The sequence below is a fragment of the Bombyx mandarina genome, chromosome 08 (genome assembly GCF_030267445.1).
Source record: "Bombyx mandarina strain Sakado chromosome 08, ASM3026744v2".
Taxonomy (NCBI): Eukaryota; Metazoa; Arthropoda; class Insecta; order Lepidoptera; family Bombycidae; genus Bombyx; species Bombyx mandarina.
Genome location: NC_143215.1, coordinates 7,957,360 through 7,983,111, shown reverse-complemented (window position 1 = coordinate 7,983,111; position 25,752 = coordinate 7,957,360). Strand labels below are relative to the sequence as shown.

At 37.0% G+C, this 25,752-nt stretch overlaps 2 protein-coding genes across 4 annotated transcripts; both read right to left on the bottom strand.

The window, feature by feature from the left end:
• Nucleotides 1–1,018: 1,018 nt before the first annotated feature.
• Nucleotides 1,019–15,709, bottom strand: LOC114252706 (glutathione hydrolase 1 proenzyme). 2 transcript variants are annotated; one of them, XM_028187301.2, is made up of 9 exons: nucleotides 15,570–15,709; nucleotides 9,805–9,975; nucleotides 8,336–8,743; nucleotides 7,528–7,728; nucleotides 6,812–7,067; nucleotides 5,088–5,278; nucleotides 4,050–4,290; nucleotides 3,289–3,402; nucleotides 1,019–1,403 (listed from the first exon to the last, which is right to left on the bottom strand). In XM_028187301.2, exons 1-9 carry the CDS (start codon nucleotides 15,575–15,577, stop codon nucleotides 1,248–1,250), a joined length of 1,746 nt encoding a protein of 581 aa, XP_028043102.2. In that variant the 5' UTR covers nucleotides 15,578–15,709; the 3' UTR covers nucleotides 1,019–1,247. The 2 variants fall into 2 exon arrangements, with proteins under 2 accessions (XP_028043102.2, XP_028043103.2); XM_028187302.2 differs by having other exon boundaries at nucleotides 15,575–15,690.
• A 3,065-nt stretch (nucleotides 15,710–18,774) lies between these two features.
• Nucleotides 18,775–25,090, bottom strand: LOC114252709 (SREBP regulating gene protein). Of its 2 annotated transcripts, XM_089729159.1 has the most exons (5): nucleotides 24,042–25,090; nucleotides 22,903–23,050; nucleotides 22,099–22,250; nucleotides 21,221–21,413; nucleotides 18,775–19,357 (listed from the first exon to the last, which is right to left on the bottom strand). In XM_089729159.1, the coding sequence occupies exons 1-5, from the start codon at nucleotides 24,273–24,275 to the stop codon at nucleotides 19,353–19,355; spliced, it is 732 nt and encodes a 243-aa protein (XP_089585285.1). In that variant the 5' UTR covers nucleotides 24,276–25,090; the 3' UTR covers nucleotides 18,775–19,352. The 2 variants fall into 2 exon arrangements, with proteins under 2 accessions (XP_089585285.1, XP_028043105.2); XM_028187304.2 differs by having other exon boundaries at nucleotides 18,775–21,413; nucleotides 24,042–25,070.
• Nucleotides 25,091–25,752: the final 662 nt, after the last annotated feature.

Here is a 25,752-nt window from a genome sequence, read left to right as displayed (position 1 = left end):
CGGCCAGATTTTTTTCTGTCACAAGCAGAGCAGGTCTCATTGCACCTATTAATAGTCCGGTACACAAACATTTTACTAATACCAAGCGCTAATACCAAGGCTCCATACCTACTTTGTGTAATGCAATCACAGCGATTCGGTTCTCTTTATCACCCCACTCCATTTTAATATCGCAAAATATTGTACATTGTATTGGCGCCAAAATGAGAACTTAATGCAATCATATAAAAATGACAGTTTCCAAATTCAAATGTAATATTTTGTTTATTTTTAATTGTAACAGTATTTATGGCCAGTCTAAGTGTAATGGCTGTCCCGATCTTCAAACCTTGCCTCGTTGCAGATATATGCACGTGGCTTAAATTACATCCCACTAAATTCGGACGATATCGTTCAGGAATGAATTTACTGAAAGACATTCTGTACCTACATGATATAAAAGAGCTTAGATATTAAATATTATATAGTACATATTACAATGTGAATACCGGTATGTGCTTCAAGATATAAGATTGAATGTACAAACCGCGATCTTCCCTTTCGAAATGGAAAGCTTGGTTACAAATCAAAAAGTTACGATAAACTAATAATTTATTATCATTATCACCTATCTTATGCATTCGATTATACATGTTTCAATGATTTAATTAGTTTATGGTAATGAGCTGAGAGGACTCTAACGATAAAGGTTCGGAGCCTCTCCGCTTGAAGGAATACGAAGACCTCGCCACCCTCTGTGGTGTTACACGATTTTCACATTATTGTCCTTAACAGTAAAATAAAAGATAAGGACTGAGTATATCAGAGGAAGTGTGAAAGTAGCCCCGGTAATTAACAAATTAAAGAGCGGACGGTTAGCGTGGTATGGACATGTGATGCGTAGAGAGAAGATGCATGTGACTAGTAGATGTACGGAAATGGTAGTGGTAGTGGGAGAGGTGGAGAAACAGAAGAACAGTAAAACATGTTTTTCTTATTAAATTAACAATTGGTATTGCATTAATTAAAAACACTATTCTTTTTGGTATTATGTTTTTTTTTTTTTTATTAAGATTATTTGAAATTCAAACAAACAACGCTCTTGTTTCAGATTGTTGATGAGATCAAATTCACGTATTTCATATTTTATGGTCGCCATCGCTGTAAAATAGGTCCAAGTTTCCTTTAAGGCTTACTAAATATGGCGAACTGTAACTTTCACACTAATTAATGCTAGCAAAAGAACACTCATGGTATTGAAGATTTCTTTAAAATCCGTCAACGCTACCGATTCTTCTGTGATCTGTGGCCGGGACCAAATATCCCGAGCGATCACGGTGTATGGCCACCATCGCAGCGAAACCCGCCGTGGGTCCCAGTTCAGTTGTTGCATGTCCTTTGCTACGCAATGACGCTATTACGTCCTGAAAAGAAAATTTGCTGTGATAAGTAAAACCTGTTACGCCGGTAGGAGTTACGTCATTGATCGCCGAATAGTCGAAAAGAATATTAAAGTAACTAGTAACGTCGAGAAAGCTCGAGAAGTACAACGCTATCTATTGTCAGATATCGGAAGCACACATCGAAGCTACTCGACTTGCCCAGAATGTTCTCGATAAATCTAGGGATGTCTCATCGACTTTATAGTCTTGCCATCTCTCATTATGGCACGAAGTCAATTAGTAATCAGAACTACTCTTTTTTTATTTATTGCTTAGATTGGGTGGACGAGCTCACAGCCCACCTGATGTTAAGTGGTTACTGGAGCTCATAGACATCCACAACGTAAATGCGCCACCCACCCCGAGATATAAGTTCTAATATCTCAGTATAGTTACAACGGCTACCCCACCCTTCGAACCGAAACGCATCACTGCTTCACGGCAGAAACAGGCAAGGCGGTGGCACCCACACGTCCGGACTCACAAGATGTCCTACCACCAGTAATTACGCAAATTATAATTTTGCGGGTTTGATTTTTATTACACGATGTTATTCCTTCACCGTCGTGAACATTTGTTAAGTACGTATTTCATTAGAAAAATTGGTCCCCGTCTGTGGGATTCGAACATCGGTGCGCCGCCGCGCCGATAGACACGAATGCACCGGACGTCTTATCCTTTAGGCCACGACGACTTAAAGCGAAACAGCGAACGGATCACCGGAAGCGCAGCGGAAGAAGAAAATTGATATTTGTAAAGTATTCTGTGAGTGTTCTAAGTGTTAATAAAGTTTTAATTTGTACTTCGGTAGAATTTTTGTTTATCCCGAACCCCAGCGCGTAGCAAACCCATGAACTATGAAATCATAGCGGAGTGCCAAGGGAATGTAGCAATGATGTATACACTCTTTGTAGAAAAAAAACCTAATTCGTGTTCCCGCACGACTTCTGCTAATGAATCAAGATTCAATCCCTTAAATTTATAATAAATTAGCTTAGTTGTAAGTGTTAACGTAATATTTGTATTTCTGAGGTCAAATGGGTAGGTAGCATCAATTTCCTTATTGCTGTGTGCATCCATATAATACCTTTAAGACTTCAGTCTCATGCCGCAAATTCGTTCTAATCAAAGCTCGTGTCCTCACTCTTTTAGTTACAAAAAATAAGTGTAAATGGGTGTGACGCGTGTAAAAACTATAGATACATTAGAATGTATTCATATTGGGTAGTACCTTATTAAGTACGAAGAATGCTATCAATTAAGTTCCAGTATAGTGTTCGACAACTTTTTTGACAACTTTTTTATGACTGAAACTTTGATCGCATGGATATATATAATTAAGGCTGCTTTTGAATAATTTATGGTGATTGTAACAACGAACGTACTAAGAGTGCTAAAATATTTCTCAATAGTTTAGTCTACAATAAAACTATGTATAATTTTCTGATGATATTTTAGAGAATGGCTTGATGTGCTCCATTAAATGACGCGGTGTGAGTACGTAATTTCCGGTCATCGTTCTCGTCGAACCCGTCGCTTGCGACGAAGGGCTCGGCGAGTAAATTAACCCACAGACACAGCCCACTGAGTTTCTCGCCGGATCTTCTCAGTGGGTCGCGTTTCCGATCCGGTGATAGATTCTGCGAGGCACTGCTCTTGCTAGGATTCCTGTTGGAAACAACGTCAGATTTGAGCCTCGCGAGCTCACCTACTAGTTCGATGAATCTAGAATAACCCCTCGAGGTTACTAGAATAGGTAGGAAAAAAAAAAGTATTTTACTGTAAATCAATGGCAATCGGTGACTTTTTTTTCATTTGCGTGTGGTCAAGCCTTGGTTAGCGTGAGGCGTTGTTGCAAATTACTCACTGAATCGAAATTAGCTTCGTGTTGAATTTCCATCGGCAGCAGCTGATGATGTAATCGAGGTCGCCGAATCACATCCGGGAGGTCGTGGCCCTCGACTATGATGTGTGTCGCCATCTGCAAATCGAACGTGACGTGAAAAACAAAATATTTCACCATAATTAACATTTCGGAATAATTTTATTTTTTATATTCAACATTTAGCAACGTTTTTATAATTAAGCGTATTATTTCTTTCGTCTCACCTTGATGAATATTTTACGATGAATTTAATAAGTAAGTAGTTGATTATCTAAACTAAAAGTCTTATTGTCAGTTTTTTTTTTTTGATATGGACTTAACATTAATATGTATGGTGACATGCTAGTAGTATAGTTTAATAAAAAAAATCCGGTAATAGCCTGAATCGCGTTAACGACAATTTCAAGATTATCTTTAATGCATGTACCTATATTGGGGCTACTACGAACTACGAAGGTATACTATGAAGGGAAAATCTTCCACCGAGCGGATAATATTGCTCGGTAGACCGACACGATTCCGATGAACGATGTCCGAAGATTGTTGTTCGGAACTTGTATCTATGCAAGCTTATCTTGAAAATGTCGTAAGCGAGATGCAGGCATCTGTCAAATATCTTGTGTTCTGTGATGGCTACCGCCACACATATCCAGGAAACATACCTGCTCAATGAAGATCTTCCCTTTGTGTTACGTTACCTATTGATACAGAGGATGAGAGGAGTAAAAGTCGTTCTTAATTACCAATGCGACTTGAGTTGTAATTTTAGTGCCACCGGCTGCACCCAAAACTAAATCTGCAGCTCCGCTCTTTGACACAACAACACTGGGCACCATTGAACTGAGAGGCTGTAGTCCAGGAGCTAGCATGTTGGCCGGCGAAGGGGGAAGTCCATATGACGAGTCCCGATTCGGAATGGCGAAATCATCCATCTCATTGTTGAGTATGAAGCCTAGACTTTGAGACCTCCTTTGCGAGCCCCATCTGAAGAAAGCTTATTTATTTCAAAGCAGCAGTGATATAATTTCCCAATAATTATGTAAAGTGTAAAGGGATTCATTTGCAAATTCTAAAAAGCAGAAGCAGCAGTCGGAGAAAAGAAACAGGAAAGGAATTTAAAGGCGACGTCCGGTGCATTGGTCTCTAGCGATGCATCGGAGTTCGAATCCCTCAGGCGGGTACCAATTTTTCTAATGAGATACGTACTTAAGAAATATTCACGATTGACTTCTACGGTGAAGGAATACATCGTGTAATAAAAATCAAACCACCCAAATTATAATATAATTTGCGTAAGTACTGGTGGTAGGACTTGGCGTGAGTCCGCACGGGTAGGCACCACCACCCTGCATATTTCTACCGTGAAGCAGTAATGCGTTTCGGTTTGAAGGGTGGGGCAGCCATTGCAACTATACTGAAACCTTGGAACTCATATCTCAAGGTGGGTGGCGGCATTTATGTTGTAGATGTCTATGGGCTCCAGTAACCACTTAACACCAGGTGGACTGGGGGATCGTCCACCTACCTAAGCAATAAAAAGAAATCCATGTTTGCTCTCTATAGCGAACCTTGAGCGTCAGCTGTTTTTAATGCTATTCCATTAAGCGCAATCTACCACGCGTTTGGAAAAATTCATCAAATTAAACTACAATTCATTATGATTTGTCAAGGTTGAAGCGCTAATAGTCGTGTCTATTTTACGGTAATGTATCCAATACGGCTCGCATACTTAGTCAATACAAATACAGAGAAATACGTTTTTAAAGCAAATCCTTGCGTACATATAGTTGATAGTGCTGGTTGCAGAGACTACGCTACCGTCGGGCGCCACAACGATGACGTGCGCTGTCCCGTGATCGTCTGCTCCCTCGAACACAGCCTCATAGTGTTTCCAATCGTTGTATGTGCGGGTGTCGTCCACGCGCCCTCTATACGAGGCAGCCCACTCAGCATTTGCAAGGTTTTGCTCTAACTGCATCAATGACAATTTTAACTGGTTATTATTTTAATTTGCTATATTATATTTTATGGGCGGCCCGCCGCACCAACATCTCTATTCTCAAGCGGTTAAAAATAGAAAAGACAACGCCTATCCACAACCTGCCTATAAAGAATATTGCGGTATTTCGGTCATGTTACACGCAGAGATACTAGTAATTTGGAATGCCTTGTGGTGACCGGTAAAATCGAGGGAAAATGGCCTAGGGGTAGAGGTCTCAAACGATGGTCGGACGATGGTTTGAAGGTTAGGGCAGCCGTTGTAACTATACTGAGACTTTAGAATTTATATCTTAAGGTGGGTGGCACATTTACGTTGTAGATGTATATGGGCTCCAGTAACCACTTAACACCAGGTGGGCTGTGAGCTCGTCCACCCATCTAAGCAATAAAAAAAAACCAAATAGCGGAGGAACTAAAAATAAAACCTGTTAGCGACGCACTCCACCAAGCTACAGAACGGGATCGATGGAGACAGCTAGTTGGCGGAATCAAACGGAGTCACGATCCTCAGTAATGAGGGACCGATTGAAGGGAGAGAGTACCTACAGGAACTCGGCATCAAGCAGCGTCTATCCTCCATCGTTTAGGGTCGCAATATCAGTTTCTTTGGACATGTGTCGCGACGGGGTAACGACTCAGTTGAGCGCCTTGTAGTGCAAGGTACGATAGAGGGTACAAGACCGTGCGGCAGACCACAGTTACGATGGGCCGACTAAATGAAGGCAGCTCTAAATGGTCGCGTCTATCCTCCACCGTTCAGGGTCGCAATATCACTTTCTTCGGACATGTGTCGCGACGGGGTAACGACTCCGTTTGTTGAGAGCCTTGTAGTGCATGGTACGATAGAGGGTACAATACCGCGCGACGGTTACGGTGGGCCGACCAAATGAAGGCAGCTCTAAATGGTCCTGTCAATGAGTGCACAAGAAAGGCCGCGGTACGCGAGGAATGGCGACGTATTGTGAACCACACCCAAAATGGTGACCACGACCACTCTGCCAAGAGTGCAAACGACCGAGAAGAACTTATTTTTTTCCTACCTAAGCTGATAGCCTTGAAAGGCGATATTACAGCGTAACTTTAACTAGTAGGTGAGCTCACGGGGCTCAAACCGGAGTGTTGCTAACACTGACCCTAGCAAGAGCAGTGCTTCGCAGAATCTACCACCGGATCGGAAACGCGACCCACTGAGAAGATCCGGCGAGAAACTCAGTGGGCTGTGTCTGAGGGTTAATTTACTCGTCGAGCTCTTTCGTTGCAAGCGACGGGTTCGACGAGAACGGTGACCGGTGCTTGAGGTACCTAAAAGCACCGTTAGTGGATCGGGAGGATCCGAAATGACGTGTTTTGGGCGACGTCGACTGTTTACCATTCGGTCTACACTCTACAGGATCGGGTATGACCCTGAGAAGAACATTAGTATGACTTTAACAGGTTTACGTTACTACATATATTTTCATCTAGATTTGAACACGAATTGTATGTAATTTGGATACGTAGCTACCTCAAGAATACTTTGGTTAAGGTTGTGACGTGAAGGGTCCCCGAGGCCTGTTCGCTTCGCGTACGCGTATTTGAAGGTTTCGACGATGCGATGCCAGTATAGGTCGGAGCCTACTGGAGCCACGCTCTCGACGCCGATCCATCCACGTAGCATGTTCAGTATAAACGCTAGCACTGAGCCCGAGCCGGGCAGGGGCACCGAATATAGCGTGTGTTGCTCCGTCAACGGTATTGCGATAGGTTCTTGCCATTCTACCCTGTAATTATTGAAAGTCTGGTCTACGTGATTGGCATAGACAATTAAATTATCTAATCGAGGGGTGAAAGACTAGTTGGTTTAAGTGACAATTTTGCAACTTTACTGGCGAGCCATTTAAAGTTTAAAAATTGGAAAACATAACAAAAAAAGTCTTCAGCTCTTTCAATGGAGTAAACTTATTAAAGCTCAATTACAAACTTCTGTAAATTAAACGGTTGTCCGGAAGAGATCGCTTTTAGCGATAAAACCGCCTATTGTACATATGTATCTGTTTTTTGACTGTTTTTTGAATGTAAATTGTGTTTTGGTGTGCAATGAAGTGTATTCTCTCTCTCTCTCTCTCTCTCTCTCTCTTTCGCTCTCTCCCTCGCTCTCTCTCTAAATATAGCGTATTAAGCGAAATGTCGCTTACGCCAAATAACCTTTCACCCCTCCATATAATTCAGATAGTTACAGACCTGTAGTTCCGTAGGTCGTCTTCGGTAATAATACCGCCGAAGTTCTGTATGTCTTGTACGAGTCGCGCCGTTAGTGAGCCGTCGTGAATCGCCTCGGGGCCTTCCTCCGCTATAATTTCTAAAGTTTTGGCAAAAGTGGGATCTGTTATGTAGTCGCCCACGTTCCACACTTTGCCTGTCGCCTTGTTGACATAAAGTTCCCTGTAACGTTTAATATCATATACTTTTTACAGCTTTACTGGTGGTAGGATGTATTGTGATTCCACACGGTTAGATACCAGTATCCTCAATCCTGCCCGTTTGTATTGCCAGTAGTCACGAGTTACGGTGTGAAGTGTGGCATAGCTGTTTTCCAATACAATTAAAACTGTAATCATAAGTCAAGGTGGGTTCATCACGTTATGATGTTTTTGAGCTTAACATTAGGCAAGCCGTGAGCTCGTTACCTATGCTTAGCTAATTTAAGTAGAATTTATTTAAGAAAAAAATCTTTCATAATTAGAACTTCATTAGTAGATTTTAGACGATTTGATGCTCATCTAGGTTTTTTACTGGTGATAGGACTTGTGAGTCCGCACGGGTAGGTACCACCACCCTACCTATTTCTGCCGTGAAGCAGTAATGCGTTTCGGTTTGAAGGGTGGGGCAGCCGTTTGTAACTATACTTGAGATCTTAGAACTTATATCTCAAGGTGAGTGGCGCATTTACGTCGTAGATGTCTATGGGCTCCAGTAACCACTTAAAAACCAGGTGGGCTGTGAGCTCGTCCACCCATCTAAGCAATAAAAAAAATAGTTAGCCTATCACCTCATAGACGGTTCCGCCATGATTCGGTCGCTGAAGGTTTGTAATACTCTGCCCATGTATTCGGTGACGCGGTGTCCACGACGGCACAATTCTGCTGTTGGCTGCACTAGCTCTCGCCACGGCAAGCGTCCGTACTCCTGGTACAGTGCGCCGTAGCCTCGCAGCTCTCCGGGTACAGCGATTGCTAGCCCGCCCACGGTCGACGACGCGTTCTCGTACATGTTCAGGGTGGTGGCACTGGGTGCTCGTTCTCTGGCGTTGAGGACCCTCACCCGTCCCGTGCTCGCGTCGTACACGGTCGCTAGGAACCCCCCTCCGAGTCCCATGCATTGTGCGCAAGATATCCCCTCACAGAACAACGTCGCTATCGCAGCATCGACAGCCGAGCCATTCTTTTCAAGTATCTCCCTGAAAGACGTGAACTGTAAGTTGTTGGGAATGTTAAGTGAATTAAATAACATTGAATTATTATTAGTTATTATTAGAAAGAAATTAAGTGACTATTTATAAATGCTAAGAAACCTAGGAAGCCTCTAAGTACTTAGAGCAGGTACAGGGATAGTTATATTAAGATTGAGATGTATAAAATGGACCGAAGAATTCAAATATCCGCTTGAAGTATATGGTAGAGAGCCTGGTTTGGATATTGAGCTGTCTTAATATGGATGCGTTAGTCCATACTAGGACATTATCCAAAGAAGAATAATGGGAGGAGATGGTCACGACCCTCGGACATGAGGAATGCCATTCAGGGAGGAGATATAAAATGGAGCTTTAAAGTTTTAGCTTTAGGTACTACAATAATTATGCACGTAAATGGTATTCAAGGTCGTCCAGCATTAGCATTAGTTTATATAACATACTTTTGTTGGTTTATACAGGGACGTCTTAAACTAGGATGGGGCCCTTGGGCACACAAGAATTTGAGGCCCTTTTGGAAAGTAAAAAAAGCGAATTATAATAACATTTTTTTACTGAGTATGAGACCATTTATTATAGGTAATCTAATACAGTATGATATAATATGTCATTAATGATATTAGAATGCTGCTGGTTTTTTGGTTACGATTTCGATAACGGTTTCTTTCGGGATTCTATTGAGCAAAATCTTCTATTATAGGCATAGTATATGCCTTGTAAATACCTTCTGATTACTGATTTGTGAAAAAAGTGTAATGTGACCGACAAAAATGTTTTGAGAATAAACGTGTGAGAGAAATTGTCGGTCTTTCGGGGCCCCCTGAGAATGGGAGCCCTGGGCACGGGCCCCGTGTGCCTTATGGTAAAGACGGTATTGGGTTTATATAGAATTAAATTGGTTTATACGATGTCAAGCCTATTATGGAAAACGTTATTCATTAATCACTGACAATTGAAAAATATCACTAAAATCCAATTGAATGATCATAATTAACATTGGTGACAATTATGCCGAATACAGACAGACAGAAAATTAATTGATAACGTACCTCCCGACGGTGGCGCACTCGTGCCCATTAGCAGCGACGGCGGCGCGCTGATAACGCACGTGCTGTGAACCGGTCCACGGCTGCAGCACCAGCACTGCGATCAGCGCGCCTATCAACACGACCGACAACACGCTGCCTAGCACCCAAAACCGGCGGTGGTTGTTGCAAAATCTATAATCGTTACCATATACCTACCATCAGATAAGAGTGGCGGCGTGTTGTGAAGCTTGCCACCGACACTTAAAGTGATGACCACGATCACTCTGTCAAGAATGATACCAACAAAGAAGAATAAGAAGAGTCATGTACCGGAATTTTCCAACCCCCAAAAGTACTGTTTAATTTATTGACGACACACCGGCGTTATATTATGATACCTATTAGTAAAAATGGGGGTTGAAAAATTCCGTATCATGTCTCTAAAATGTACGAAATATGATAAACATTAGATTTTCTGTATTGATTTATTTGACTAAAATTAAACGAAAGAGCTTAAAATTCGACAACTTAATTTTGTTTTGATCTAGCTTCCCATAAGGTAACTGATAAACCCACTGATAAAAACAACACTTACTATAATATAGTCTTGTAACGAAAAATAATATCAAAAACGAATTTAAGCATTTTACAATGAATAAAAATCGTACTAAAGGACAATACGAATAATTTATAAGCGAATATATAATTTGAAGTGCGTATTTGTCAAAACATGACAAAATATTATGACGGGTTATTTTTTTTCGAGTCTCTGAGAATTGGATCTTGTTTGGTCCATTATTAATGTAAACAAGTATATTCAAATTTTATTGCCAACGTATCGTATGCTAAATAAGTACATATTATGTAGATATGTAAATGATCGTTAAAATAATTTTACGCTTCGAACCAGTGAATGGCTGTTGATGTTACGTCATAAATATACATTGTTATTGATAAAAGCGTTTTTCATTGTACCCATAATTTTATCTTATCGTATTTTTCATTTTTATTACTTACTTAATCCTGAATTTTGATATGTAATACGTGGTAAGTATGTAAGTAAAATGACCTTACTGTTTCTTTATGGTTTTTAATTTTATTTAGTGTTGATGTGGCAAATCGGTAACGATAAGGTTATGGCGGAAAATTCCTAAAATCTTTCTGCATTCAACTTATCTATAGTTCAAAACACACAAAAAAACGTCTATATACACAGAAGTTTCGTTTAATCCCTTGGATAATCTTACCGAGACTCTGATATATCTACACTAATATATAAATCAACAGTGGTTTTCACGGATGTTCCGTTATAACTACTGAACCATACATCCGATTGACTTGAAACTTGGTATCCATGTAGAAAATACATGTACTTAATGGATAGGCTAATATTTATATGAGTGTTGAACTCCCTAATAATAATGTTAATTTTAAATGCCCAGCAAAGCGGCCGAGTACGGCTAGTGTAAGTATAACGTCTCAGTATTCAATGGCTCAGGTCCAATAATGAATTAAATTCGACTTATATCATTCGGATACTTAAATCAGATAGTTATTCAGATAAAAGTTTTGATTTCTTCTACCTTTATCATACTCTGAGAGACACTCTGATACCTAATTGATTACTATATCAATAATTTCGTTATTTGAAAATGCTGAAAGTGCTCTTTCAGTTGATACCATCGGAATGAAGATATCCCAAATTTGAAGCTACTGGGTTTATCTATAGCGCGTCATTCGTCAGCATTTTTTTCAGGTGTTTTATGACCCGGAGTATTCTGACCGGTGTTGTTCTCCTCGCGTTGCTGACGACCTTAAACGACGGTTACCACCTACCGCCATGTGTATCCCTTATCATAGTCAGTAATACAACAAGATTGCTTAAGACATTCATGTATACCGAGATCACGATGTAAGTACAAAAACGCATAAGTCTGTTGTGCTAGAATCACAAAACGTGAACACTACTATTAAGGTAACTGTAACAATTAAGTACTGTAATAAAGCAGATTAATTAAAGAAATAAAATTAATTTATAAAGATTAATTTTATCACTTGTATCTCGTTTGATAAGAATTTCACGTTTGTGCAGAATATGTCTCGTTTGCTATTTAAATCACAGAAAAAATGTAAAATGATTTTTTTTTAAATATATTTCGAAGCGTTATGACTATAATTATAAACAGTTTGTAATATTTTAATTGAACAACGTGCTTAACAAAAATGTTGTTTATCTATGGTAAACCCAATTTGTTTGTGATGGGCATACGTCTTGCGGTTTCCTTATGACAGTCACTGTGAATTTGGGTTTTTTAAAGTATCGTTCATAGGTGTACAGATCCCAGAATTTAAGATTTCAATTTTTCTATCGTAATTAGTTCTAATGTGCCCACAGATTTAGTCATTTTTATAAATGCGGTTTTTACAAAAATTAGATCCAAGATTATGATTCTCTTCGCGTCGCGAATCAAAAAATTGAGTTCGAATAACCACTTACAAAGAGGTATTGATGAAGACTCATAAAACGCCACATCAGAAAAAAAACTCCATAAAAACAGTAAAAAAGACATCAGGTTCGTGTGTTAAACTTAACATTTACACCGCACCCAGCTCTAATCTGAGAAAAAATTATAGAAAATTAAAATAACTATTTTAATCGAATGAATATCTCCCTTTTTATTTTAGTAAACCTTTGCAAGGTCTTTTAATAGCTATATACCAGTAGACTGAGATGATTGAGAGAAATCAACAACTTGTGGCTTCTCTGTTTCAATAGGTATTAATATTTTATATTGTGGTTGTCTTCCCAGTAACTTACTACGTTAATTTACAGCATTTTTAAAATCGGTTTGTATAGTTTTTACTGAGCAATCGAATTTATAAACTGCAGGCGAACGCGGCCCCTATTCAAAGTTTCCATTGTCATTTTATAGAAGAACTAGCTGACCCGGCAGACTTCGTAGTGCCTCAAAGACCTAAACTTTTGTATAAAATAAACATAAAACAAACAAAAGGAATCCGTACGGCGAGGGACACATCAAAAGAAAAACAAAATTGTTATTTTTATTGAATTCCGAGCATTTTTATATTTGTTTACCTTTTAAACCTTCTCTAGACTTCCACAAATAATTCAAGACCAAAATTAGCCAAATCGGTCCAGCCGTTCTCGAGTTTTAGTGAGACTAACGAACAGCAATTCATTTTTATATATAGAGATAAATATTATAGTAAGTTGTTTCAGAGTCGTTTAATTCGTCATAAAATAAGTTCCGCATACTCTAGTATTTTCTTCGGGTGTCACGAGTATAGTAGGATTTGTAAAGAAGATTAGGGGGAATAGGGACAATGGGATGACACAATACTTTTGTTAAGTTAGATTTAGTTAGATTTAACTTTGTTGAACTGAAAATTACTTTTATTTAGTGTTTAAGAATATTAAATAGGTTAATTTAGTCATCAATGTTTTGTAACTCATTAAAGATATTAAAAAGTTAATTACCTAAAGTTAGGTACTTACCTAACTACTAAATCCCCCCCGACAAGCCCCTTCTGAGCAGTGACATCGAGACACTGTTCGGTATGGGAGACTGTCATCCTGGAAGACGATTTAAATTGCCACCACACTAGGTGGAACTGCCATCGTACGAATTTAAGCGGTAGGCGTTTCGACGCGTTTATAGACGACCTCACGTTCGAAGTAGTCGGCCCTCCAACTCCAACATGTTATCCGTATAACATCGCGCTCCGCCCGAGCACTCCACGATGACCTGGAGCTCGACTCTGCCAGTAAGTATCTACAGTCGGCATCATTGCGCCACTTGAGAATGCGTCACGACATGAGAACCCTCTTGTCGTGGCCGGTGGAAACTATAATACCCGATCCGGTAGACCGAATGGCAAGCAGTCGACGTCGCGGAAAGCACGTCATTACGGATCCCCTCTATCCACTAACGGTGCTTTTAGGCACCACAAGCACCGGTCACCGTCCTCGTCGAACCGACGAAGGGCTCGACGAGCGAATTAGCCCATAGACACAGCCCACTGAGTTTCTGGCCAGATCTTCTCAATGGGTCGCGTTTCCGATCCGGTGGTAGATTCTGCGAAGCACTGCTCTTGCTAGGGTCAGTGTTAGCAACACTCCGGTTTGAGCCCGTGAGCTCACCTACACATGTTAGGGCGAAGCTGAAATAGCCTTTCAAGGCTATTAGCATAGGTAGGAAAAAAAGCTAAATAGTGCCAGCCCTATCGAAAAACTATTGTCCCCATACGTAACCTGATTCAGCCTAAAGCCAAGGTAAATCGGGTCAAGCTAGCTTTTTCAGTTTTTGTGTGTGTTTTGTAATGAACTATATAATAACGCATCGTATGTAAAAAATTAGCATCCAGAACTATTTTAATCTCAATTTTATTGGTATTACCCAAAGAAAAACCATTGAAAATAGTCCCGATTTCCGTCAATCTACGGTAATTACTTTTACGGCTTAATCTGGTATTTATTATTATCGTTCTACTATTCCCGATGTTTCGAATACTTTAATTTTCAGTCGTCCGTAACGAAGAATAAATAATAAACACAAGATTAGACCGTAAAAGTACTTTGAATTATAGCTCATACTATTTCGTTCTTTGTGGGTTGAAATTTTGTAGTGATTTCTTTTCTGTCGCGACTACTTTTGCTTTTTTAAACCTGTTTATATATTTATTAACTAGTATACATTGGGTGTTGTAAAAGAATTGGACGACTTTGTTGTGCATGTTACATAGGAATAAATATGTTCATTAAAATAATTATGTAGCAAATTGTAGTTGCCAATGCAATTAATTCTCCATGGCAATAAAATTTTGACTAATGGTAGAACGTATACTGAACCCTTTCGGGTATAAGCTGTTCTCTTGACATATTCTGCTGTGAAGCAGTCATGCGTTTCGGTTTGAGTATGACCGCTATTACAATACGATTGCTTTACTGGTATCAGAAAAGGCTTTCACCACATGTCTCAATACGGTTGGTGTCATCCATCGGTACCGGTTAGAACTTCCATGACAGTGGGCTTTTAATTGTTAGCATTCGTGAACACACTGGACAGAATTCTTGGTAGCATTCGACATGAAATAATGAATGTTTTCACTACTTTTCGTTACTTTTACACTACATGTTTTTTTTCGACTAGCTCAATTCTCTCGTAATGTTAAACGGTGATCTTAGCCCTTGGACATCAAATCATGAATGCCGTTATCTCTAATACGGCCTGAGTTCAAGCCAGAACGTGGAAAAGATAGGTAGAATAGTAGAAAATATTGGGTATTTTTTTCAACGCAGAACAATCGTTTAAAGAATAGCGTAATTTTAAGTCGCTCATTTTTGCAATCGCCGAGTGACGTCAGTAATTCAAAATTCAAAATTTATTCAACATCGCATAGATAATAAACTATACATATTTATAAACATCGAAGGATACATAGCGCTGGTCTAATAATTATAATGAATCTAAAGTAATGAAAGAAGGCACTCACACGTAAAATGTAAACTTTTTTATCATTGTTAACCTTCAACTGTTTAGTAATTGGGATATAAAACATAAAAACTAGTAGTAGAACAAGTTTATAAGAAACCACTAACTTTTTTCATTTTATTTCTTTTCCGCGTAATCACCATCAAGTACACTGGCAAATATTAAAACTTTTAAAAAATAAAAATAGAATACTCATCTAATTCACTGAAATAATTATTTAAATAATAAATGAAATTATTTATGAATCTATAAGTAATTTAAACAACTTCTCACCTCACCATTTTCAATGTCGGGACGGGAGTTCGCGCCAAGTGAATGGTAACTACTGCATAGGTCTTCGCTCGTAAGCGTTTGTAAATAAAATAGCGCCCCGTCGCACAGTCTTACAATTGACAAATGAACAAACGAGGAATACTCAATCTTCACTTATCTAAGTTTAGAACAATCAAATAGAAAGACGATAAAGATTACGATTGATAAAAATCGCCGACGATGTCATAGATAACGGAAGTCATTATTTTAAATTATTCCGTTTATCTAATGTCGTTTACATAGATTTCTAATCATATGTTTTTTTACGATAACACATTTTAAACTTTTGTTCAAGTGGCAAAGAATGAGTTTCGTGCTTCTGTAAAATGGGTTCTGCGGAGGCCAAACACTTTTCCTAAATTAGACGGTCTATAGGACTACATAATCCAATAGAAAAAGAAGCCAATTAAATTTCATCGTTACTCTCTGTCGATATAGCCTAGGAGGAGACTTATAACAAAAACAGTATATAAGCGTTGCCGATGCCAGAAGTGGAATAAAGTACCCTAAGACGAATTGCAAAAAATGTAAATTTACTAAGCATAATCAACTTATCAGTTGTATTCGTAAACCAGTAATCTAAAGCGAAGGCTACTACTAGCAAATGTGAAGAGTCAGTGGTGTTTAAATTGTGTCACATCGTTATGTAAAAAATTTATATCGCGAATATTAATACTGCTATAGAGTCAGAGATTACAAATTCTAATCTTACTTTGTTTTAAGAAGTTTTCGTCTACATTACAGGTTTACGTGTTTATTTTTAGAGGCAATTATTTAATTCAAAATCAAACCGCATCTTAAAAGGTAAGACGACGGGTTTTTTTATGGACCGACCTGACCTTGTTAGTGTTTAAATATCACAGGCTGGAACAATTTTTTTTAATGGAAGCATACATCACTATTGTTCGTGATCGTGAATGATTTCCACGATAAATGAATTAAATTGTGTAAACCTACAAAAATTATAATTGCCGTAATTACTGGTGGCAAAGTGTTTTGTAAGCTTATACGGGTATATATCATATTCACCTTTGCTGTATTGGCCGCGAAAAAATTATGTGTTTCGATTTGAAGGGTGAAACAACTATTATACTGTACAATGGAGACTACCATCTCATATTTTAAGGTGGGTGGCGACGTTCATGTTGTGATATGTGCTCCAGTAACAGCTTAACACCAAATGGTCAGTAAGTTACTGCGGTCGCTTTTATTACTAGTGGTAGGACCTCTTGTGAGTCTGCACGGGTAGGTACCACCACCCTGCTTATTTCTGCCATGAAGCAGTAATGCGTTTCGGTTTGAAGGGTGGGGCAGCCGTTGTAACTGTACTGAGACCTTAGAACTCATATCTCAAGGTGAATGGCGGCATTTACGCTGTAGATATCTATGGGCTCCAGTAGGTAACCACTTAATACCAAGTGACACACACATTTAAGCAATAAATAAAAATAAAACGCGACAGACAGAAAAGTTTAAAATCATAACATATTACCAATAAATTAAGCAATACATAAGTTTGTTGTATTGGCTTTTTTTAATTTAGAATAGTTTCTAAAGACTAGTACCCATTCTTAAATCGTTTGTCCATATGTATATATTTTCAAGTACTGATAGTGGCTGAACGAGACGCGTTTCCCACAGACACAGCTCGATCCGGTGGCAGATTCTGCGAAGCACGGCTCTTGCTAGGGTTCGTATTAGCAACAACGTCAGGTTTGAGCCCCGCGAGCTCAAGGTACTAGTTCAGCGAATCTAGAATAACCCCTCGAGGTTACTAGAATAGGTAGGAAAAAAAAGAGAGGCGCTTGTCCGGTTTTATTTTCGATTGATTGGCTGTTAGTGGATTTTTTTTCTTAACTGAAACTAGAACGAGTTTGTCTGTTAGCAAAGCGGATCGTGACATTCATGTTGAGTATAAATAATATGCGTTTTTGATAACTGTATAACAGTTCGTTTGCGAGGTTGCCTGTTCATTAACGTTGATAAATAAATCTGTTGATAATTGTTTTGTAATCTTATACATTTAGCTTATTGGATAATTTTCACTTTGAGACTTAATTGGAATAAGCTGGAAATCGATTGAAGTTGCTATCTTATCGTTCATTATGTTAATATTTTAATAGCCTAATGACCAATGAGATTTATATCAATTACCTAATTAGTACAATCCTATGATTTTTATTAAGGATTTTCAGTGTTCCATGGACAATTCAGAGAAAAAATGCTACTTTCTTCCTGTTCGTTCGTTCTTACGTCGGAAATTTAATACATAATTTATTTTACTACACTATTACTTAAAATTACATTGTATGGTTTGCTCAGATAAAATTGGAAAGATGCACTTTATGTGTGGTGTGTGTGTGTATTCTATAAACAAGGACGTTAAAATTACTTTATTAAAAAAAAAATTGTTCCATACATTGTCTTTATACGAGTGATAGATACTTCACCGACCCAGTAGAGAGGGCAACGCAAAGCCGCCGTCACCTGAAACATGTTTTGTCGGATCCACTCTCGGTGCTTTCAAGCTTCTCAAGCACCGGTCACCGTCCTCGTCGAACTTTTTACTGGTGGTAGGACCTCTTGTGAGTCGCTAGTAGGCTCTCGGGGTTCAAACCGGAGGTGTTGCTAACACTGACCTTAGCAAGAGCAGTGTTTCGCAGAATCTACCACCGGATCGGAAACGCGACCCACTGACAAAGTCCGGCGAGAAACTCAGTGGGCTGTGTCTGTGGCTTAATTTACCCGCAGAGCCCTTCGTCGCAAGCGACGGTTTCGGCGAGGACGGTAACCGGTGCTTGAGGTACCTAAAAGCACCGTTAATGGATCGGGAGGATCCGTGATGACGTCTGATTCGTATGTGAGCGAAGCTGGGATAGCCTCTTAGGCTACCAGAGACCGGGCTGCCGTGGACATTATTGTAGTCGTGAAGGATTCTGTTTAAGGAAGACTTAGGCAGCCAGATTCGAGCGACTTTTTTGTAAAAGGTTTAAATTTATTCTTTCTTGACAAGCACTTACGGACAGATATTTTTATCTGGGTCAGGGGATTGGAGGTGTCGTTTATTAGATGGATTAATTCAAATTAATTATAAAATAATTATCTTAAATTTAAATTAATTAATTTAAATCATATAATAGAGTTGAAAAGAAAACAAAAAGACAAATTTTCTTTTACAAAATTATTTATTACAAAAATATTCTGTGCTAATTATTAATTGATTTCAATCTTCAATAATTTAAAGGTAATTTAATTTAATAATTAATATCTATTTAAATGTATGTGTTTAAATGACAAACATAAGTTAATTTTCACAAACAACATTAATTTTAAAATATTTTTAACGAACAGGTACGCCACATATCACGCTGTCTATTATCTTATGATAATGTACAAATATATATATATATATATTTTATTAATATGCAAATATTCATAACAATTTGGACTTTTATTTTAAGCGGATCGTTGATATTATTGTATTAACTTTGTTTAAAATTGTATTGGCAATTGGCATGCAGACATTTTTACCTTATTATTATTACATTAGTAGGAAAGATGGCAAAACTGAATATCAGTTATCAGGGTGCACTGAAATCATTATATGGATATTATTGGATATATAAAGTCCAGTAGTTGCACAGGGATGGATCACACTATATGTCATAAAAAATATGACTGTTTAATGAGAATGTTTTTAAAATATAATTAGAACTGAATTTCAAAACACTGTCTGGCTCTGGGTCAAACTGGGAATAGAACAAGATTTTTTTTATTAAAAACATGAATTCTTTTAAATTTTGAAGTCTGAATAGACTTGTGGCGCTACCTAACGGCTACCAGAGAGACATTCACGGAACGGTATTTTTAAGGTTTGGTTGTGTGTTTTCATTATGCAACAGTAAATATTTACTATTAAAAATAGATTATATGTGATGACAATATCGAATTCATCATTAAACTGATGTCGAAATTAATAGTAATCATAGTTATAAAAGAAAAAAAAGTAATATAAGCTGTAACATAATGTGGACACTTATCACTGTCGCTTACGTGTATCCTTTATTTTTTATCGAAGATACAGTTTATTGCTGTTCTTTCCTTCGTTTTTAGATAAATAAATTATAAAAAAAAATATAGGGTCATCATCACATTCGCATACATTCTTACCATTCACTGGAGTTATTATACTACTAACATTTTTACATTGAATTTTTTTATGTGATGATTTAATCTAGGGAATGTACATTACAATATTGGTAGGTCCGAGCCCCTAGTATTGCTTTTTTTATTTTTTTTATTGCTTAGATGGGTGGACGAGCTCACAGCCCACCTGGTGTTAAGTGGTTACTGGATCCCATAAACATCTACAACGTAAATGCGCCACCCACCTCGAGATACAAGTTCTAAGGTCTCAAGTATAGTTACAGCTGACTTACGTAAGCGAAGGCTCACTCACCATCAGCTGGGCCGCCTGCTTGCCGGCCTGTAGCTGAAATATATAGCTTCGCGAATGCGGTGACATGAGAAACCAGGATAACATAGGCCCGAATTGGGTAAGCGATTGTCCAAAAACTTTTATAGTGTGTTTAACAGAACAGTGTAACTTAGTTTATTTCGTTTTACAAAAATCCTATTTTAAGTACTTATTTTATATAAGACACTGCTTTTATCTTAGGCTATATTCTAACTTAATCATTCAGTTATTAAATAACTAGCGACCCGCCCTCGCTTCGTTTCGGAAACTGTAATTTATTATTGATTTCTCCACTGTTATTGTACAACAAATTTCGATACAGCTTTCAAAAAAGTGTTTTATTTTATATATTACAGTTTGTCCATAAGAGCTGTTGCGTACAACACAATCCACAACACAAAATGCATTGGGAATTACCCCTTATTAATTTAATAGAATATTTAAGTATTTCATAAATTATAAAGGATTATTATTATAGATTATTTGTTTTATACTTCACATTGCATAGCCGCTAATTATTACAATACTAGCGATCCGCCCTCGCTTGGCTTCGGAAACATGAAATTTTATTATTGATTATTTACGACATCACATTAGAAACCTCAAAAATAACAGTATTTCTCCACTATTTAATGGATGTTACTATACATATAAACCTTCCTCTTCAATAACTCTATCTATTAAAAAAAACCGCATTAAAATCCGTTGCGTAGTTTTAAAGATTTAAGCATACGTAGGGATTTAGGGACAGAGAAAGCGACTTTGTTTTATGCTCTGTAGTGATTGAGAGCGCCAACCGATTAAGATTTGAAATTTTGAATGGGTGTAGATTTTTGTGCGTACCATGGAATTTACCATGGAAAATAAATAAAAGTTCATTAAATATTTGCTATGTGTATTCATTAATTTGAAAAAAAAATTGTAGTAAAATACCTTAATTTATGCTTCCAAATTGAGTATTCATTGAGTTATAAAGTTGTAATTTCACAATACCAAACGATGAAACATGCATAGTTTTAGGCCTTTATGTTAATGTATTCAAACATTGTTCATTGTTAATAACAAAAATACGTCATAGGTACCTTTATCACAAGTTAACAGTATCATTGATTTATTAAAAATTACATTTTGTTACCTGAATGTGACCCAGGTGGCTCATCACCGAAACAATGCTTATGTGTTGGATCTTTGTAAGAATTCTCATGCAATACACTATATGAGCTTGTTCTACACTTTGTAAGACATAGTTCATAGTCATCTGTTAATGAGCGGAAGAGAATGCTCTTCTCTGTTGAAAGTTTTGATAAGACTATCTCCAGCATGTGCCTCTGTGAAATGAAATGTCTTTTTTTTAATATCACTAAGTAAATAAACATATTGCAAATGTTAATTTTAAACCTTTCCTAAGACTTCTTAAAGAACATTGGTAGCTGTTATTAATATCCATTAGTAGTAGTAAAGTTCAATGTGATGTACATTTAACTCTATTGTATAAAGGCTGTCACATCTTTTAAATTGGAATGCATTAGTTCTTTGGGGCAGAAATGGGCAAGGTGATGGTGGAAGGTATCTACTCATATGCGTTCACAAGACAAGGGTGTCGGGTATAGTAGGGACTATCAGTTTTAAGCAAATTTAATTTGTATTACATTATAATATAGCTTCATCATGAAAGTCATTCATGAGCATTGTGTTAACTATGTATTTCTTAAGAGGAGATGCTGCGCCAATTCCACATAATGGGATATGGGCAAGAACAAGAAGTGTTTAGTTTTGTATTTCATTATGAAAATTAGTACATATTTGCTTATGGGATTTGAAGACCAACATAGTCACATGTTTCAATAAAATATTAGGCATCATATTCTTTGGACTATAATGACATTGATTCTAAGTAGCAATTTAACTCTTATCAGGTTGTCGTGAAAACAAATACTCGATATTCATAATATTATATTATTTAGTCTTGGTTGTGTAGCAACATGTAAATATAATGTTTAATCTATATATTACCTTGCCTGGATCTAAGCAACATGATACACAATGTTCATATTCAACGCAGCAACTGCTTTTACTACAAGATTCACAGCTGTACCGTTCTGTGAAGTCAGCTTCTGGGTCGCAGCAACCATTTTTCGTTACATCTTTTCTTTGACATACATACCCTGAAAAAACAAGATCATATCTTATTATTAGTTCACATTCTCTTTTTTTGTTGTTTATTATTATTCACTTGCTAAGTGAGACTCGGATCTTAAGAAAATACATAATAATATATGTATTGAAAACATAATGTTTTTTTTTGTTTTGCCATTTTTGATCATCTGTTATGCTATAGGAAGCTATGCAGAGGTTATTTAGATAAGTCCAAAAATAATCTAGCACAAAATCATGTAGTACAGTATACATATTCCTGCATTAATATTGCCATTACTGTCAAGACTAATCCAGAATAGCATGTTTTCAAATGACATAATAGATTATAGGAGATTCTTCTTAAGTTTTTAAGGTCCAAGGGGAATTTTGTGTAGTAGAATAAAAATATGTTTTTTCTATTATAGTCGGCATTGAGAAGATATTTCAACATTGGTGTTAGTTTTATCTGGTGAGAGAGTCCTAAAATAATTGGCTATCACAAACTCATTCCTCATAAAATCTAGTCCATTATAAAATTATTATAACTTGATTATTTATTGACAATTGAAATTATGAGATTTTTATTAATATTGAGCCTGAGTATAGTTAGAGCATGTAAATAAATCCTGATATTTCTTCAATACTACATTTGAAAACTGAATAATCTAAATTTGTACATACCTCTGTCATCAACAAGAAAGTTTTTTCCTTGTACTGAGTTCCTGCAGATCAAATGGTCATTTGAATCATTATGTTCTTGAAGTGTTCTCCACACAAACGGTTTTCTTTCTATTGATATGTCTTGGTATGTCACATCTCTATGGTTACCCTGGAAAAATCATTAAAAAACTCATACAATGAATTGTAAAATTAATTTGTGACAATATGTTGTAAGGTAATGTTTTTTTTATAATGAAAATCAAACTAAAATACACACTTTTTTATACGTGAGGGCTTGTGAATACAACTGGTATAACCTGGTTATGCACTGTCATTTGTCACCAAAATAGGTTTCTCTAGACTATAGAAACCAGAGATCGATGTAAACATCCATACAAAGAGAAAACAAACCTTTTCATCATTAGAAAGTTTGCCAGATATGGGTATTGAATTCACAATCCTCACTAGAACAGCCAGAGGCTCCAACTACTGCACCAAATCAGATGGTATATATATCAGAATATGTTTTATATGTTATTATACATATATGTCTATGGCTAGATATAGTATAGTATCAGATAAAGGAATATTGATTACACTTTTACTTATTTGAGGTGATTAATGGGTAAATAAAATCCCCAGGCACAGACAAAGAATGATCTTTTTATAACATCTTTATATTTAGTTACAATGACAAAACAAGAAAGTGGGAACATTACAGCAGTAAACTATGGCGTTCAAGTTTTTTTATTTTTTTTTGGTGGACGAGCTCACATACCACCTGGTGTTAAGTGGTTACTGGAGCCCATAGACATCTACAACGTAAATGCCGCCACCCACCTTAAGATATGAGTTCTAAGAGTCTCAGTATGGTCAGAACCGCTGCCCCACCCTTCTAGACGAACTGCATTACAGCTTGACAGCAGAAACAGGTAGGGCGGTAATACCTACCTGTGCGAACTCACAAGAGGTCCTACCACCAGATAGTTGGTATTTCAAATTTATTATTTGTTTCATCAGTTTCAATATACAAAAAGTGTGAGATTGTCTACCATAAACTAATGTTGATTTTCAGAAGAAATCTTTTGAGATTTAAGATATTCAGATGAAATATTTTAAGATTTAAAAGTAAATACGGGAATGGAAAGTTTTATACTAACCTCTTTTAGAAAACTGACAATGCAGTAAGTCAGTGAAGATGCGAATATGATACCGAGCACTAGTCTTCTTCTGATAAACCGAATTAAAGCTGCGTACCACATTCTAAATATCAAATGAGAGCTCTTTTTGTGAAACAATAAACCGTAATTAGCGAAACACGGAGACCAAATAATACACATTGTTTTTATATACCGTAGTAGATCAAAGGTGACATTTTCCCAGAACATGTTCATCAAGTGTTTTCATTTTGATAGTATTTTATGAATTCTAACTGTAAACTATTTCAACAGGCATTATTAAAACAAGATCATGGCCCTTGAAGTCAGCTCATGTTATTAAAAGATAATTTTGTCTAATGTACTGATAACACGTACAATTGTTTGTGTTGTGTTTGTTTTTTATGACGGTATAAAGGTAGTAGGTAAGTAATTCAATCCAATAGATTCGTATATAATGTGAAAAATTAATCTCCCCAGTTCTTCAAGATATTTTGATTTTTGGGTTGACAATGACAGTTTGTCAGTTAATAAAATGAGTAAAAGTTTCATTTTTAAAATACATAAAGCCGAAAGGATCACACCATACATCATAATCTTTGACTTTTACCAGACGAAAGCATGCTTTAGATTAAATGTAAAATGAAGCGAACAGAAATGGAATTGAATTAGATGAGATAAAATGAAATAAACGACTTAACGTTTCAATAAAATAGTAAACATTTGATAAGAATTGAATAGACTTTTTGGGAGAACCCGTGGAAGCTATTTTAGGTCTAGCGCCTTTGCTTTATTTTCCACATTTGTGAACTACAGACCCTAAATGCAGATGAAAATATCGTAATCGTCGAAAATATGTAAATATAATGATGATAAATCCTGAGGAAACACTTAATGAACAAACTAAAAAAATCCACACAATTTCAAGTAACTCAATTTAGTTTCCCAAAAATTTAAATTATGCGAAGAATAACATGAACAAAAGGTACTAAGATTTAACTTAAGTTGTTGAAGATCTAACGGTGCTAGTAGCTCTTAATTATGTATCTAAACATATCCACGAAGAAAAAAAATCGCTCCATAGAATAAAAAAATATTACAATGGTAGAAGTTTAATCTCATTGATTTTTTCGAAAATTCTAGTTGCCATATCCAGAAACTCGCGTCTAGAATCGCGACCTACTAAGAAGATCCAGTGAGAAACTCATAGAGTAAGATCCCAGGGCCCCCAGACGTCACGTATTTTCTGACGAACGAAATGTGGCCGATTGCGTAGTGTTAGTATGTACTAAGAACGCATGCCTACCTTGCTTAGACGGCTAATTTTCAGGTAACAGGTACTCAAGGTACATAAAATCATGACCTACTTCACGTATTTTCTGAAAGCTGATTTTTACGTATATTTTAGGCAATATCCTTAAAAATAAGTCGCCTTTACTCCCAGACACTTTCCGTCGGCCGAACTGCTTTGCAGACGCTTTAAAGCTCCCAAAATAATGACCTAGTTTCACGTAAATTCTGAAAGGTGATTTTTATATATGTCCACCAGACAACTATTTTGGTCCGTGTGCTCGTCTGCCTGCAAGGGTAATAAAAATTTTTTTATACGAAATCGAAAAAAATCATTACATATAATTATATAGGGCCAATTCCCATATATAATTTGATTAATTATTTACCTGATTATTAAATTTTTGGCTGATTAATTATTTAC